This window comes from Microcebus murinus, chromosome 2 (genome assembly GCF_040939455.1).
Source record: "Microcebus murinus isolate Inina chromosome 2, M.murinus_Inina_mat1.0, whole genome shotgun sequence".
NCBI classification, from domain to species: domain Eukaryota; kingdom Metazoa; phylum Chordata; class Mammalia; order Primates; family Cheirogaleidae; genus Microcebus; species Microcebus murinus.
In genome coordinates this window covers 119,815,068-119,832,816 of record NC_134105.1, presented here as the reverse complement: position 1 = coordinate 119,832,816, position 17,749 = coordinate 119,815,068, and the positions used below count along the sequence as shown (strand labels likewise).

At 37.4% G+C, this 17,749-nt stretch overlaps 1 protein-coding gene across 4 annotated transcripts in view; it reads right to left on the bottom strand.

Moving 5' to 3' along the window:
- Positions 1 to 70: 70 nt before the first annotated feature.
- The window catches only part of ZBTB37 (zinc finger and BTB domain containing 37), a 27,712-nt gene continuing 10,033 nt past the window's right edge, over positions 71 to 17,749 (bottom strand). For all 4 annotated transcript variants that reach the window (XM_012765090.2, XM_076000393.1, XM_076000392.1 and 1 more), the window contains exon 4: positions 71 to 17,241. In XM_012765090.2, coding sequence (XP_012620544.1) covers positions 16,753 to 17,241 — 489 coding nt within the window. In that variant the 3' untranslated portion in view covers positions 71 to 16,752. The remainder of the gene's footprint in view (positions 17,242 to 17,749) is intronic.

Genomic DNA, 17,749 nt, shown 5'->3' with positions numbered 1-17,749 from the left:
GACTGTGACACCTGAAATGAAGACAAGGAAAAAGGAAAAAGGATAGAGACTCTATTGGGGCATTTGAGAAAGTGATGCTTTCAATTGTTCACCACCCAGGGACCATATCTGGGTCAAGAAAATGACAGAGGGAGACACATCACTACTTCGTCTTGAAGGATGGCACACATCCAGAAAGGGCAGGGGGAGCTGGAATTCTCAGTATTCCACATTAAAAAAATCCAAAAATTTAAACAAATTAATCTCTATATACAGAAAAGACAGAGTCAAATCTGAGTATTAAACCATTTAATTCTCAAACCACTCACATGCATAATGTTCTTTTACACAGTGTTAAAGAGGAAAATGCATTTTTATACAAACAGAATTTCAAGTATACATTAATAGACTTTTCAGATTGCTAACCAAGTTGCTAAGATTTCATTCACATTGTTCTTAAAGCTGTTCAACGAGAAAGCTTTTGCTAAACTGCTTTAAATATGTTTATATAAACCCATATTTTCACTCTTTCTTTGAATCTCCCTTCCCCAACCCCAGTCTCTGCCCACCCTCCTGCCCTCCCCCCTCCTCCAACACGACAGGGCTCCTGGGGCTCTAGGAGACATGCAACCCCACCAAGAACTATTGGCTTGTCATCAGGGGAAGGTCAGAATCCATAGGGGGAGAGACTGAGAACACCTGTTAAATTAAGGGAGAACAAATCTGATACTTAGAAATGACACAAATCAGGACTTTAATCTTAGAGCCTTTGTGTTTTCATTTGACTTTTATTCAGAAAATTTAGCCTCCCACAAAACAACACAGAAGTTTCTGATAATTTGGTAGCTGAGAAAATAACTTAATATTAGGTATTTTTTTCCTCGGTGAAACTTCCAAAATCGGGATAGGCATTTTGAACTCTTTTTCAATTGGGTGGTTGTTTCTTTTTCCCTTTGGCAAGGAGTGGGGGCAGCTTAAAAATAGATGTCATTATATTTGTGTTTACATTAAGGAATCTGGTTAATTTCATAGGGTCTGGCAAGAGTTCTCCCTCCTTGACTCTCCTCCTGAAGTAATCTGGCTTCAGGGCCAGGAACAGTCACTCTCCTTAGGAATTAAAGTGCATTTTTTCAGTAAAAGGGGATAAGGGGAAGTTATGGTTTACATTTAAGTGATAATGATTAAAGGAGGGTGGGGTGAGAGAAAATCCTATTCCTATATATAGATATTTATAATTAAGGTCATAATAAAAACTGATATTCTTAGGAAATAAGATGCACAAAGCCAGTCCAGCACCCTCAGTGGCGCAGGAGCGCCATCCTGACTGACTGACTGTTCTTGGGCATCTCTATTATTAATGGAGTAATTGCTTCAGATGAAAGACATAAATCTCAAATGTTAGTTTTTTCAAAGGGAAAAAACAGCCCGGTAGGTTCTTAAAATTAAAAATATTCTACTCCATTTCCCTTTCAGGGATAAGAACATTTTAGAAATTGATTGTCTGTTTTATTATAAATCCTCCTCAATTAGCAAGTGTAAAAAAAATGCTGTAGATCTAAGTTTGCGGCTTACAAATATTATGGTAGCCTTTAAAAACTCAGGAAGAGGCCGGCGTAGGTGATCCTTGCTATCAATCAATATCAACTGAGGGGAAGTGAAATTTTCCTATGATCTCTTTATTGATAGCTACCAGAATCTAATTTTCTGACTAGTTTCCTTTAAATGCTTTACTATTTCTTGGGGGAAAAAAACCCCAGAGTTTCCAAAGAGAAGTAAATGCTACATTATTAGTTATGCAAAGAACTGATGGGCTCAAGATGAGAAGGGGTGGGGGAACTTGTCCTGGATTCTGGCCTCTGAGTCCAGTGTGATCTGCTTTTCACAGTGACCAGTGGGAAGGCACAGTGCCAGGGACAGGTAGATGGGGGACAGCTGTCACCCATCATATAAGCACCATAGAGAACAGCTAGATAGATTTCTTTCAGACTATGTCCATCTGAAGGAAACCAAATTTCTGCTACATTGACTTTTCTATCTTTGAACCTTCAGCCTTCTCTTCTCCTCTCAGAGGCAGAGCATGAGTGAGTCCCGCTCAGAAATTACGAGGAGCTAGGAAATCTAAATGATGTTCCAATGTACTTCTCCCTTTATTTACTTAGACTGACATGCAAAAAATGGACAGTTCTGATTTTAAGATTTCTTAAGGGGAAGGAAGCCATTGGTTCCTGACTGAACTGGCAGATCCATTTAAGTTCTGCTATAAGATCATGAAATAATGCAATGGGCTAAAACTGAACACAGATCACAGTAGATAAAACGTTAATGGATTGAGATAGAACACATTTCTTTTGCCTATAATTTAGGAAAGCTTTTCTTTTGTTGAGGGTAGAGGAGTGGGGCAGCATGGTGAAACTGTAGTCAAACTGATAACAGTTGAACTGTTTCAGAAAGGATTTCGTAGAGGTTTAAGAGGAATCAGCAAGCCAACCCATTAGGGCAGAACTTGACTGAACTTCACAATGCTGATAGAGAATTCCTGTTAGGGAATATTTGTTTTATTCCTTGCTTAAAAGAGAGTAAAAGTTTATGTACTTATCTTTTACCATTACTTCCCTGTCCTCCTCCTACTCTCCCCCACAAAATCTTAAAATCCAGTGCAGTATAATTTGCATAAAGTTTGACAATTTTTCACAGCACTCTACAAAGTTCTTCAGTATGAAAACCCTAAAGGGCTACTCTCTTTGGAGTCTCTAGGCTCCAAAAAGCTATTGTTTTTCTATCCCACCCAATAACAGGAAGCCTTCAGCAAATTTTCTAAGGCATCGGAGGCATTTTCTCTGACAATACAACATTTACATGCTAAGCAAACAGCCAGGCCTTAATGCTGCTTCAATGAAATTTCATAGTCTGATGCTAATTAAGTCCTCTGCACTAACCAACTTTTTCCTTGACCTACTTTTTTTCTTGCACACACCACCTCTTTGAAGCTCAAACGATCAATTACTTGTAGCTAATATATGAATGAAATTTTCTGTGGTGTCCAGAATAGTCTCAGAAGAGAGATTGCTACATTTGAACTTGTTCTTAAATAGAGATTTCTTTCATGAGTTAGAAATCACTTGGTAGCTAGTCTGAACAGTGGTTCTCACTTTGTAAGGTAATGAATAAAACAGTTCTCCCCTTCCCATTACCATGTGTGAGGATGCCATGGGGGCAAGTCACAAACTGTGACAGCCACTAAAGGTTTGCTTGCTACCTGAGGTGAGAAGAATGGAAGATGTGGTACCTCATTTGGGAATTATTCATTTAGGTCTTTGACATCCTAGAACAAAGATGCTGAAAGACTCATTTCACATTTTCATATAATATTCAGAAATATTGAAGCCTTAGCTAGTTCATTTCATTCACAAAGAAATAATTCAGGGAAAGTGAAAGTCACCAGACACTGAAATTCCACTTAGAAGGTAGGCTAAGTGACAAATAATCAAATGTATCACCACTGCCCCAGGCAGGATCCTTTTCTCTGTTAACTTTAACAATGCTACCTATTTATTTTACAAATAAAAGTCACCATGTAGGCAGTTTGGGCTTGGCTTTTTTAATAAATTCAAGTGCTGTATTTCAACTAGCAGAGTTGAGAAATCTCCACTATACATATACAAAGGAAAGAGGATTCTAGAGAAGGGACTTGGAAAATTTGTTTTGCTTACTTATGCATACTTTGTATAGAGAAGAAAACTGGATGGATGGCAGTATCTCCCTTCAGGATTACTCTTGAGGACAAATGGATGATCCATTTTACCACCTGAACCTTGGCACACTGTAAGCTTAAACTGAGAGCAATGTATGGGATATCAATAAAGATAACTTGGGTCAAAGAGAACTACTGGATTGAGGTTATCCTGCCAAAAAAACCACTATGGATAACCTAGGCAGTGATTCTCAACTTTCGCTGCATATTAGAATCTTCTAGGGAGCATTTAAAGCTCAGAATGCACAACAGACCAATTAAACGCAAATGTCTAGAGGGGGTCCCAGGCAATTTTAATGTGTAGCCAAGACGGAGAACTACTGGAGTAGGTCAACTAGTTCTGTAATAGAAAACATAAGGCCAGTGTTCATCCAAGCCAGAGGGAAGAGAGGTAAGGCTCCATGGCTTCCTTCTAGATTCATGAATCTAACATGCCTCAATCAAATTACCTGGGCATTTCTCACTTTGTTTTTATATAAATCACTTTGGCTGTAATAGGCAGCAATACCAACAGTAAATTATTGATTTAGGTAAAACTACACTTTAAGTATATAGTATAGCAAAAAGATCAGAAGACAGATAAGACTCTGGGCACAAAAAATAAGCAACAAGGAAAAATTTTCCTAAACAGGATTAATTCCTGAGTCTAAGATATTAGGATGGCTTACAGACTGAGAATTATTCTACAGTTAGAAAAAAAATAGTTGTGGTAAAAAGATTCATATGATTTTACCACCTCATCTTCCTACAGGATTCATACTGTAACTGGGCAGAAGTTACTGTACCAGTTGTCTCTTACGAACAATGCTTGTCTCCTTACTTGAAATTTCACATTCTCTGTATCTCCACTTGCTCTATCCAAAGTCACCAGGAAAGTAAATAGTTATCAGCTATTACCTCAAACACAGGTAAAAACCTGAAAATGGATCACTCTCTCTCATTTCACTTCTCACCAGAGAATTCCTGTTCAGACATTACAACTAGTCAGTGCATTAGGATGAAAAGGTGGAAAGCATTCCAGGATAACAAAGGGCCAACAGTCCTTCAATTGTGGCAAATATTCAAAAGGTAGGTAAGCTTACTTGGCTCAGTGTACTAGTGCCCTAAATAGGCAATCAGTTGAGTGCTACGATTGGATTTAAAGATTAGGTGGTTTGCCTAGCGGCATCTGACAATTGAAACTGAATTTTCTGACACTTACAATGTTCAAGTGAGGCCATCTTGAGAATCCCAACAGTATTGGCATTAAAAACAAGAATATCTCTCTTTGGAGTGATTAAAAGCATAACAGGTCATTCGAAAATCTATGCCACACATACCTCCATGTAAGATTGGCAGAAGGCTCATTATCAGGAAAATATAGTTAGTATTCCAGTCCCCCAGAAGTGGACTGCAAATAGCAATTAAAAAAGAAACTGAGGATTCAAACAAATGTTTCACATCATTAAAAGGAGGAGTTGGGTGCATCTTTAAAACAAAGACTCCACCTCCACTGGCTACTCTTGCCAAACAGAAGCTTGTGGATAAAAGCACTAAACCCAAGTGTCCTGACACTATTTGATTTGGGCAACAAAATCAAACATTAACATCTGAACGTGACAAGAAGAATTTCAGATATTGCAGCCTCTATATTTTGGGTCTGGCTTTCCTCTGCTTGCTACAGAAAGCTATACTCTTTCTTCAGCCATGTGCTCTGAGGTAGAGGAGCTGAAGTGAGTATAGACACTTATGGGACAGTGGCGAAGGAATCCAGCCTTCTCCCCAGGGGGTTACGGGGCAATCTTGAATATGCTCAGTTTTTAGTGGGAGGTAGAATATTCTACATTGACTTATCTGCCTTCATTAAATAAACCTTTCTCTCTCATACACACGTAAACTCACATATACACAGCTGGCAACTCAATATTGCAATTCACAGCAACAGTACACCTACCCAACAGCTACTTTCAACCTAAATTTCATATTAATCCCCAGCCCTTCTCAGGTAGACTCAAGCCAAATTTGTTTTTTTGAGGTCCCTCCTTTTGCCAGGTTTTTAAACACATATTTCACTTTTATACCTACATCTTTTGTCTCTAAAGAACAGCTGCACTAAGTGGGTGCACTGTGTTATAACATCTTTATAAATAGAAAGTGCAAGAAGTAATTTTCTTAGCCAAAAATACAAAGTAACAAAAAGCTCTCCTATCCTATTATGCCAAGAATTTGATTTTTAGAATCAATGATAAAGCTAACAAAATGCTTCTATGCTACCAAGGTCACAGTGGATGAGTAAATATATTTATAAACATACACATATGAAAAAATAGCCAAACTTTCCACAAAAGTTATTTGCGTGAACTATCTTTAGTATACTACTATGTTCAATGCACGTGCATATACAATTGAATTATATTAGTGTTATTTTATTGAGCCAGTTTTCCAAAAAGAAAACAGGCTCATATTTTAAAAATTCAAGTTACATGATTTAAAATTATTTTTGTAAAAATATTAGAAATGCCATATAAATTCTAAACATTTCTGCTATCTAACTGACAGCCATTCTAGAGGTGGATTTCAGTCACACTTTCGTGACCTCTGTGTTAGGATCTTGGCTTCCAGAGGAAACACATTTTAAGCTTTGTTCCCTATACTGCAATTCTGTTTTCAGTGGTTCTTAAAGAACCACAAGTTTAGGATTCTATTACTTTATAGGAAACTCAGTAGATCATCTTCAAATATGTCATAAACATCTGCTTCAAGATGTGGCTAAAAGCAGAAATCTAAACCTTAAGGAATTTCTTCTACTCACTCAGGTTGTTGTTATTGGCTTGAAATGGTTTAGACTTGTGATGCTGAAAAGAAAGAATAAATATTTTGTCAATCTACAAGGTTTCCTTTTATCTGACTTCATTCTCTTTTGCAGTTTAAGACCACAGAACCTGAATTATTTTTCATGCAACCACCAATGATTTAAAACCTAAGATTCACAGAGAACCCAGAGGAGGGCCCAAAGAGATATAACACAGAATGACAGACATCTCCATAGATTATCACAGTAAGATTTTTCATTCCTTGGGACTACATCTTCAAAGGTTTTCCCTGTAATAAAGGGCTGACTACACCGGAGTGTATCACACCAGAGTGGAAATGTGAATCAAAAATAAAGTTTTAAGGCTCTTTTAGGTTTTATTCATTAAAATTTGCCCTGTGACAGGTTAAGGATGAACTGGAAAAATAAACTTGCCTCAATCTTTATTTGATAAAATCTAATTAATCTTTATGCCTAAAAGCCTCAAACATTCCATTCCTGGTTATTCAACTACAAAGTCTTTCTCCCTTCCCATGATTTTGCAGGCACCCCAAGTTAAGTCTTCAGCCTTAAGTACCCCTTTTATTTCTTGTATTTGCAATGTGTGAGGCTGACATAGGAACAGAAACCTCTTCACTATATGAAAATTGAGGATGACCAACAAGAAGACCACACAGCTAATTCTCCAGGAATCCATTGCACATGGAATGGATAATCTCAAACTTTTCTTAAGAAATGTATTGATTTGGGGATGATCATTTGTATGGCAGAATTCGTTCTCTGCCCATATTTCTCCTCAGGGCAGGAATAGTCTTAAGTTAGCAGGCATATATAAAGCATCCTAAATCTGAAAAATCTAGCCCAAAATAAAAAACTTTCAATGATCTGGTATTTTAAATGAGGCTTGGTAGCAATTACTAATTTTAGAAGATTAATAACATAAAATTGGCTGATGGATTTTCCTGCATGAAGAGTAAAAAGAAGAGGAGGAACCAATTCATCATCTAGCATAAAATTATGCTGGAGGAGGTGTGGTGGAGGCAGAGATGGAACCAAGATAAGTACGTAAAACTTTCACTATCTCAAGAATATGATCCATCCAACCACCTGACAGGAACTCCTGTTAACAGAGATTTAGTAGCCATATAAGTTTTCCATACCACAGGAATTTTTACCTATTTGTAAATTTAAAATATTAAATATTGCTGACATCTCTAATAAATCAAATTTTATAACAGTTAAGCTTTTTATTACCTCTGCAGTATTTCTGGCTCAACATGTAGTTACTATGGCTTCACAGCAAAGACAGGCAAATGCTCACAATTTGGAACACAGTACAAAATGAAAAAATGGAAACTTTGCTATAAGATAAACTTGGGAGGAGAGGGCAACTAATGAAATATACTCCAGTTATTTGTCTCATTCTCCTTTATGGCCCATGGTACACATAATAAATGGTTTCTACAGAAAAAAAGGGACCTAAATGAACACAGAATAGTCAAGACAAATTAAAAAAAACCTAATGCTACCTGTAATAGATTAAAGATGGCCCCAGATCCTTGACATACCTTTCATGAATGGTAGGATATTTTCCTCTCTACTGAAATCTGGACTGACCCAGACTCAAAAAGATTTGAGTTCTTATTTTTTAAAATAGAGACGAAGTCCTGCTACATTGCCCAGGCTGGTCTCAAACTCCTGGCCTCAAGCAATCCTTCCGCTGTGGCTACCCGAAGTTCTGGAATTACAGGAGAGTTCTGGAATTACAGGAGACGCCATGCCCAGCTACACTGAATTCTTTGACCAAGAGTATGGCAGTGACTCTATGATTCTGGCCCTGGCTTTTAAGAGGACTGGCACCTTCTGCCCAGCCTCTTGGAGGCTTAAGCTGTCATGTAATAAGTCTGACAACCTTGATGAAGAGAACTCATGTCAAGTCCCTGAGACTCTATGGAGAAGGAGAGAAGCCCTGCTGAGCCCAGCCTTCTAGTCCTTCCTACCAAGGTGTCAGGCATGTCAGTGAGATCATCTTGGCCTCTCCAGACTAATCCAATCACCTGCTGAATACCGCTAGGTGACCTGAGTCATTGCTACAGGGAGCAGAATTGACTAGAGGAGCCCTTCTTGAATTTCTGATTCACGAAATCATGATATACATAAAATGGTTGGCTTTAAGTCATTAAGGTTTAGAGTAGTTTGTTACAGAGTAATAAGTAATTGTAACACTATCTTGCAATTTTTGCCTTGGTAACTCATCCACTCACTCACAATTAGACCCACCAATTGGGTCTAATTGGGTGACTCCTCTAATAAGTATGTGCTATCCACAGAAAATATTCACCATTCAAGTCTACTCAGAGATCAACTGCATCCTCTTTTGAAGAAATCTTCCAATCATTTACTTTAAAACCAGTAATGTCACTGGCTATTGTATATTCAAGTCAATCCCAACTCTTTGTAAGTGAATGCAGTCAATGTGATGTGTGGAGCTAGTCTGGGCTTTGGAATCAGATTAGTAAATATTGGCTCTGAAGTTTACCAGATATATAACCTTGGCCTCATCAGTTTCCTCATCTGTAAAATGTGGTATAATTATACAACTACTAGAGGCGACACAGTGTATTAAGAGTGTTAACTCTAGAGTTAGACTGCCTGGGTTAAACTGTCTGTTCCTTCCCCTCTAAAATGAGGACAATAACAGTATCTACCCTCATGGGATTGTCATAAAGATTAGATGAGTTAATCAACATGAGGCACACAGAACTGTGCCTGGCACAATAGTAAGCGTTCAAAAAAAGTTAGCTATTTTTAGTACTACTATTATTATCTCATAGAACTATTTTGAGGGTTAACTGCAGTTATGACAGAAAAGCGCTTAGTACAGCCAACTCTGCCCCCTTCTTTTTGATCTTTTATCTCTGCAGTGAAAAGTGCAGGCTTTTTAAAAGCATACATCCTAGACTCCAACTGAGTGGTTTAGGACTTTCAAGTATAGGAAGTCACATCTAAACTATGTCTAAAGCCAGTTTTATTACACAAATTCCAAGCATGTTATCTAGTACCAAAAAGTATTTAGTATTTTTTATTTCATTTATTATTATTATTTTTGAGATGGGGCCGTACTCTGTCGCCCTGGATAAGTGCGGTGGCATCATCATAGCTCATTGCAACCTCGAAGGTTGAGAATCCTGGGCTCAAGTGATAGCTCTGCCTCAGCCTCCCAAGTAGCTGGGACTAAAGACATGTGCCACCAATCTCCAGCTAATTTTTCCTATTTTTTTGTAGAGATGGGGTCTTGCTATGTTGCTCAGGCTGGCCTCAAACTCCTGACTTCAAGTGATCCTCCCATTTTAGCCTCCCAAAGTGCTAGTAATCTGTAGCGACGAGCCACTGTGCCTAGCATTACTTAATATTTACTTAACAGAATAGATTCTGCTATATATTACCTATCAATGAAGATAAGTGATTTCATAGTATAGAAAACATGTTCCCATGAGATATTTTAACTTTTGGCATTATGGATTAATTTAGATCTTAAGAGTCACAGTATATTAAATTGTGGTGTAATCTATATGAGATGCTGAACATAAAAGTCTCTTAGCCAGATGGTGAATTCTAGCCTCCTTAACAAAACCTACTGAGTAGACATGTTAGAAGCAAGCATTAGAAAAGTTTTTTCATTAACTGTTCTGCCTTTTTAACTTAGTTTTGCTGTTAAAGCTTTCACTATCTGAGATAGTGGGCTTCTTTTAACTGTATTAAGATAGGAGATATTTCTGTTATAGTGATAATGGGGAAGATATGAGATAAGAAATTTATTTGTATATGTACCCTCTGTAAAATAATGTGGATTTCAAGTACTTCCACTGTATGTTACAACTGAGGGAAAAGATAGTCTGCCTACACAACAAAACTGGATAATTTGTACAGACATCTTTCAGGTTTTGATATCATTGTCATTATCAATAATTACATCCTTTGGAATGTAACCAATTCAGATGATTCAAAGTACTCATAATATCGAACTCTGGCTTCCCCTGAGCAAGAAAGTCTGCTTACTTTGTAAATAAAAAGACTGGCTCTGGGAAAAGCACCGCTTAAGACGATTGAAGACAAGGAAAGAGATTAGAAGGCAAAGAAGGAAAAAGACTGAAAATTATCAAAGAAATCATTAATGCTTGGCAAAATCCACTGCTTTCAACAGATTCATATTTAAGTGATATGTATTACTAAGACCTCAAATAGAATGGGAGGCAGATGATTCACTGGCTATCTAAATCCAATTTCTTCCACAAGTCCTACATCCCAGATTAGCCAGACTCTCAGGTTAATCAGAGAAGTAATACTCCAAATCTCAAGAATCTACCATCACTATGGGTATAAGTGCTCTAAGACAAGGCAGAGCTAATCTAGATAAATATTCTGGAACCTTATAGATGAGGATTATTTATTATTCAGAGGTTATATCATATAAAACTTACTAATATCCAATTAGAAGACCACATTTAGAATAAAATACCTCGTGAAGAGATGCCCTGTAAGAGGCTAGTCATTCACCTGAACCTTGTCTATGTTGGTAGAGCTCACAACAGAGAAGCAAACTCACCGTACTGTGTCAGCATGGCCTAGAAAACTTTGTCCAGATAAATTTAGCTCAGAAGTCCATATACTGTTTCCAAATGGGGAACAATTATACTCTCCTCCTGCAAGGATTTCTGTTTCTTAACACCCTAGTATTTCCCATTTTTTCCACATCTGGTATAAGTTAGCTATCATATTTGAAACTAAGAATGAACACTGACAAAACAAATATGTAATGATCTAATATATATTTAGAAGACTTGTAGATAATAATAGAGATGGGAAGATAGATCTAAGAAAAATTTGAAATTCTCAGACGTTTCATTATATTTTAAAACATCTGGAAAAAAGGGAGAAAAATTTGGCTTTTTACTGCTCTGCACAGAACAGAGTGAATTTACTTGAGGAAATTAAAATGAAAATTTATAGTAAAAAAGATAGGAGTTTCTAATCCAAAAAACCAGCACTTTGGATAAGAATCAAAACACTTATTCATAATAAAAATTAATTTTTAATCCTATTGGGAATAAATTCATTCTTGTCATCATTATGCATACTAGTTCAAGTTAACTCAGAGGAATGGCAAAACTTACTTATAAAAACATTTCTTTCTCAGCATACTCAGCAAGACAAAAAAAAAAAAACATTTCTTTTTTTAACAGTGTTTTTTGTAAACATGGTGGTACGCATGTAACCCCACTGTGGGAATTATTTTTAAGAATTACCTTGCTATGACTACCAACCTACAGTTTAATCTACCTGTGCCTTTAAGGCAAGGGCAAATCCTAAGACCCATTCTGAATGCCTTTAATGCAATGGGAATCATGAAGCAGGGGCACAAAGAGAATTATGAGAAGTGGATCTAGAAAAAGACGACAAATTTTTTCAAGAAACTGATGGACATGTGACAATATGAATTTAAAACCTCACCCAAAGTATCATAAAGGCAAAATGGCAGGAGTGACAAATTTGGGGGGTGGCCACTTTGTGAAGTGACAAATTTTTCTATCAAGTACCAGACAGCAAATATTTTCATGCTTTGCAGGCCATGTGGTCTTTGTCACAAATATTCAACTTTGCCATCATAGTAGGAAGAAGCCAAAAGCGATGTTTAAACAAACAGGTGTGGCCCTGTTCCATTATAATTTTCTTCACACAAGCAGGAGGTTTGCTGAACTCTGGTCTAATTCATAAATCTCAGGGATATACTTTGCTAAGGGCACCCTCTCAAACTTCAGGATTTACCCGACAATTGATTGTCGTCCCTTTTCTATATCTTAGTAACCAAAATATATCACTACTTTAAACTCTTTCCCATATGGCATAAGAATTCCATTTTCAAAGACTGAGCTCAACAAAGACTCATCTCCTATCCTTGAACAAGTAAGCACACAGATAAGGGAAAGCACATTTGAGGAAGAGAAAAATAAAACACCTGTTATACCTGAAAAGTGAAAAACTTCAAAGATTCCAATGCCTTCCTGATTACATGCCTTTCCAGTATGAAGATGATTTTTGTCTTTGTTCAATTTATTTTCCATTATCCATTGCTTTCATTTCTTCAAATTAGATCTTTTAGTCAAACAAAATTTAGTTTTCACTAGTTAGAAGAAACACAATTAATACCAAGAGACAGCTAAAACTTGGTAAAAGTTCTTTCTTTCTTTTTGAGACAGTCTCACTCTGTTGCCCGGGCTAGAGTGCTGTGGCATCAGCCTAGCTCACAGCAACCTCAAACTCCTGGGCTCAAGTGATCCGCCTGCCTCAGGAGGAGAATCTTCAAGTAGCTGGGACTACAGGTGTGTGCCTACACCTGGCTAATTTTTCCTATTTTCAGTTGCCTGGTTAATTTCTTTCTATTTTCGGTAGAGACAGGGTCTAGCTCTTGCTGATGCTGGTCTCCAACTCCTGAGCTCAAGCGATCCTCCTGCCTTGGCCTCCCAGAGTACAAGGATTGCAGGCATGAGCCGCCAAGCCCAGCCTAAAAGTTATTTTTCTTGACCAAAGATTATTCAGCTATTAAGAATGAAGTTCCCTACAGATGGAGACAGCTCTGTAAAAAAAAAAAAAAAAAAAAAGAATGAAGTTCCCTATTTCACTCTTTCACCACACCACTTCCAATCCAAGCCAGATTTCAAGTATGAAGTTAGGGAAAATAATCTATTTCTATTATCATACCATCTTTGGAAAACCCTGTTTCACTGATATAGAGGGAACTAGAAATATTTTTAAAAATGCCAAAAAATAAGAAAAGTTTCCTTAACTGCTCTCTTCTTTTTCAATCTTTATCCTTTACAAACTAATTTATTTTTATATATTCAAGATCTGATTTAACCCTCTAGTATAATAAAATGATGTGGGCAGTTTGCAACTTACATAAAATTCAACTTGGTTCAGAGGTAAATATGGTACTGAGTATAAAAAGAACAAATCATTAGAAAGAGCCTTTCTGCCTAAGTACAGTGTTACTGTCCATGCCAATGCTGTATTTTATACTGGTATCAGAGTTCAGAGAGAATAAAAGGTACATCTTAGAATGAAAGCAGGTTAACATATTGCCATCTCTCTTCTTTGCTGAGAATACTGGATAGTGCCTTTGCTATTAAGTGCCACTCAATAAATGAAAAGAGTCCCAGTGTTTGCAATTTCATGGCATTAATGTACTTAATGACAATTTAGCTCTCATTGCTAATGCAGTTCCTTCCCTTCACAAGGTTAACATGTGCAAGTTAAGATTTGGTAAAGAGTTTTCAGCATCAGCTAAAGTCCATTTAGTACATCCTTAAGAGGTATCATCCGTGCACACACCAATATAGGTATTCATTAATGTAGACAGAACATTACTAACTCCTATAACCCACCAGTGATGATAGCTAAGAACTAGGACAATGTCACAGTGAACTTGGATAAGAATTTTGAATAGTTATTTAGTATAATAATATCTCTTCTAACTAAAATGGGGAAATTCCTTTCAGAAGCTTTGTGTAAAAGTTAGCCTGGCTTGAATGTTCATGAATTTCATGGCTCTGGCTAGGCCAATTAAGAGGAGAGAATCAGCAAGCATGATTGTGCTGAAGTGGTCTTAGGGGACCAAGAAGCACTCTATTCACAGTATCAATATAGGAAAAGGCTATTAGAAGTGATTGAAACGGGAGGGGGAAACCACTAAACATTCACAGCATTTCCCCATGACTTAGACAGTCCCTACTGCATTTAAGATGTTTCTTGCTAACCCTGGATGGAGTATTGACAAATGTTACACAATTTCTCTTTACAGAAATTACTGCACTTCACCTTTAAAATTTGGTAATAGTTTAAAAAGCTCTATATTCTCACATATAATCTAAGAAATTAACAAAGCAACAAAGAACTTTCCAGCATACTATTCCTCAAAAGTAGGATGGACTTAAATTTTTGGTAGGTGTAAAAGTTCCATCTAAAGCAGCATATTTTGTACTTCTCACCTCCCTATTTAGTAATGGCAAAATCCATTGAAAGCCTTCATGACCAGCTGAAATGTTTCCCTAGAGATTTTAGTCTAATTTCAGCTCTGCCTTTTCTATGCTGCAGTGCACAGCCAGTCTCTAAAGATGGCTCTAGGTGAATCTTTATCCTATCATGCTGTTGCCCAACTAAAGAGGAGGATGCCCTTGTCTAAAGACAAAATATACTTTCAATGCTGCCTTTAAGGGTAGGCTCTTATTAAAGGTAGCATCATTACATTCCTATAAAAATGCATTTCTATGCTTTTTCAGAAGAGAAAATAACCTTTCTCTAGTGATAGGGTGCAGCTGTATGTACATATACAATTCTCAGATTGCTTAAGAGCAACCTTTTGCATTCCAATTTCTTATCTCAAATAAATGTCATTCGTTTCTACCCACTTTTCCACATACTACAAAGCATTCTCAGGAAAGGAACACATGACTAACATTCTCACAAACGGTTCACCAGTGCAGGTATGACCTGCCCCTCTCCCAATCTCTTTTACAGTCATTTATGCCTCTGCACCAAAACAATTTCTTAAACCATTACATATTTAAATGCTAAAAAAAAATTAATGATTACTCAAGAGAATCTAGAGATTTTTCTCTTTGCACTGTAAATCATAAGCATCTATTTGCCTGCATCCCTTAATATACCTCCTTTTCTCTCTGCATGCAAGACAGGGCATCTAAAGCTCTACATGTTTGGTTAAGTTCTTTTTCTCAATGCTGGATTAAGAATCTTAGAAATACCCAGAATTACTAAAAAGGTCCCTTAGAGTTTTAAAAATCTTAGGAATGATTAAGAAACCAAACCTGATAAAAACTGATCCCTTGATCATTTATTGCAAAATGATTGTGCATGATGTTTTCTGGTTAAGTGCCCTGTATGTATTATTAAAAAGCAAAGCTCTTGGAGTCACCAGCAATTTGCTGATGGTTGGTTTATGAATTACTAGGTTTGCAGACCCAAGACATAGATTTAAGTGAGGTTCTTCTATTTGACTGAAAATATAAACTACTACACATGTAGAAGGAAATGGAATTGTGGTTGCAATAAGAACCATAGTGTTGAATTTCTTCAACCACAATACTGCAGAAAAAATATGTTTAAAACTTCATATAAAAGTTATCAAATACGGAGACCTGTGGATTTAAAAATACAATCCAGGCTCATTTCACTAGAAAGTGACATTTTTGATGTACAATATTGCTGTTATGTAAAACTAGGAGCCGAAGAGACTGGATGAAACTTTGGTAGTCAGCCTAGCACATTAATTCATCTGGACTAGAGCCATTTCCTCATACCCAAGGATGTATAGCACTATGGTTTACAAACACCAGTCAGGAAGTTGCCCTATGGCTCTGTGCTGTTCGACATTTGCAAAACATAAGAATGCTTCCTTCCCTGCTCCCGTCTTCCTCAACGCAAAACTCAAGCCCCCAAAATGTAGCAGTACCCGTTACAAACACTGCTGCTCATTTCATTTCCAGTTGCCTAAAGTGCTTCAGGTGATGCTGCCCACTAGAATACTGCTCCAAGATGGCTGATTTTATGAAATAATCAGGCAAAGTATTATATGCCTAGTCAGGGCAAAGATAAAGTCTAACCTTTCAAAACAGTAAGAATCACCAGCATTCATTTGTTTTTTTCTGGAAATGTAAATGCACGTTCTGGCAGGGAAGGAAGAGGAAAAAATTCCTCCTCCTCATCAGCATCTTGAATACCTCCTTCTCTCTTGTGGCTGGCTGCTTCTGATGGTTGAGGCTCCTGATGTATTTTTTAAGATCTGGCAATTATAGCCACCAAGATGATGTGAACCAAAGTACAGTGTTCAAACATGACTGGTACATAAATGACCATTTATCATTGTTTTGTTAAAAAATTTTTTTTCTTATAAAGGTAACAAACCAAGGCTGTTGATCCCTGAATTAGAAAAGTTGATTTGCTTGAGTATTTTCCAAAGTGTGAGGTGGGAAGGAGGAGGGGTAGAGCCTTTAGTGCTTTTGTGTATGTTACTGATCCTCTAGTTTGGCAACATCTTGAGAGCATCTTCTGGTCTAGTGACATGGCATTTTGTGAATGTAAGTACCAGCCCATGGCCCTGATGCTGGCTGCTTATGGTCCAAAGGGGAAGAGGGTCTGTTCCCTCTCCCTCGATGTTTCAATCTGGCCCAGTGGTGGACACAGAGCCCTGGGCAGTTTCCCCGGGAGCAACTGTCTCTTCCTGTGAAGGCGATTCTTCCTCACCTTGTCCTCGAGATGTGACAGTTGTTTCAGGGGAGATGCTGTGAGGCCCCTCCAGGGGTATACAGCCAGGATGGTTTTTGCGAAAGTGCTGATTCAAGATGGCCTGGAAGGGAAAACTTTTGCCACAAACGTGACAATGAAAGGGCTTGTTGCCTGTGTGCTTGCGGATATGATACTCCAGTTGATCTTTCCGGGTATACTTCTTGCCACACATGCGGCAGACAAATGGTGTGATCCCCATATGTAGGCGCATGTGGCGATCCAGGCTTCCCTTTTGGTTGAAAGATTTGGCGCAGTAGATACAGGTAAGACGAGGGTTGTACCGGAACCATCGCTCAGATACTTCCTGCTCTCGAAGATACTCCACATAGCCACTTACTCCCATCATTGCTGACTCTTCTACCTGTGCCAGGTGAGGGAAATAAGAACGAACATATCTTATTAAGCATACATATTAAAAGCAATAGAATCCATTTTTTACCTGTTACTAAGACATATGCTTATTTTTAGTGGAAAACCAAACAATAAGTTACTATTAAAAAGTAAAGATAGTAATATAATAATTCTTTAAAAATCTGAGGACACTCTATTCTATTATCATAAAAGGACAACACAATAAAACTACTTTCTATCTGATAAACTGGATGCTTATTAAACCCCTGCTGAATTTACTATTTTACAATGATAGGAGAATCTGAACCCACTGATACTAACCCCTGGATCCTAACCTTCAATTACATTCTAGACAATCAAGAACTTTGGTAGTGCTGGTCCAACAGAATTTCTTGTGATGATGAAAATGTTCTAAAACCTACACCATCCAATTCAGTAACCACTAGCCACCCGTGGCTATTGAGCATTTATAATATGGCTAGTGCAACTGCTATTATTAATTAAAATTTAAACAGTCA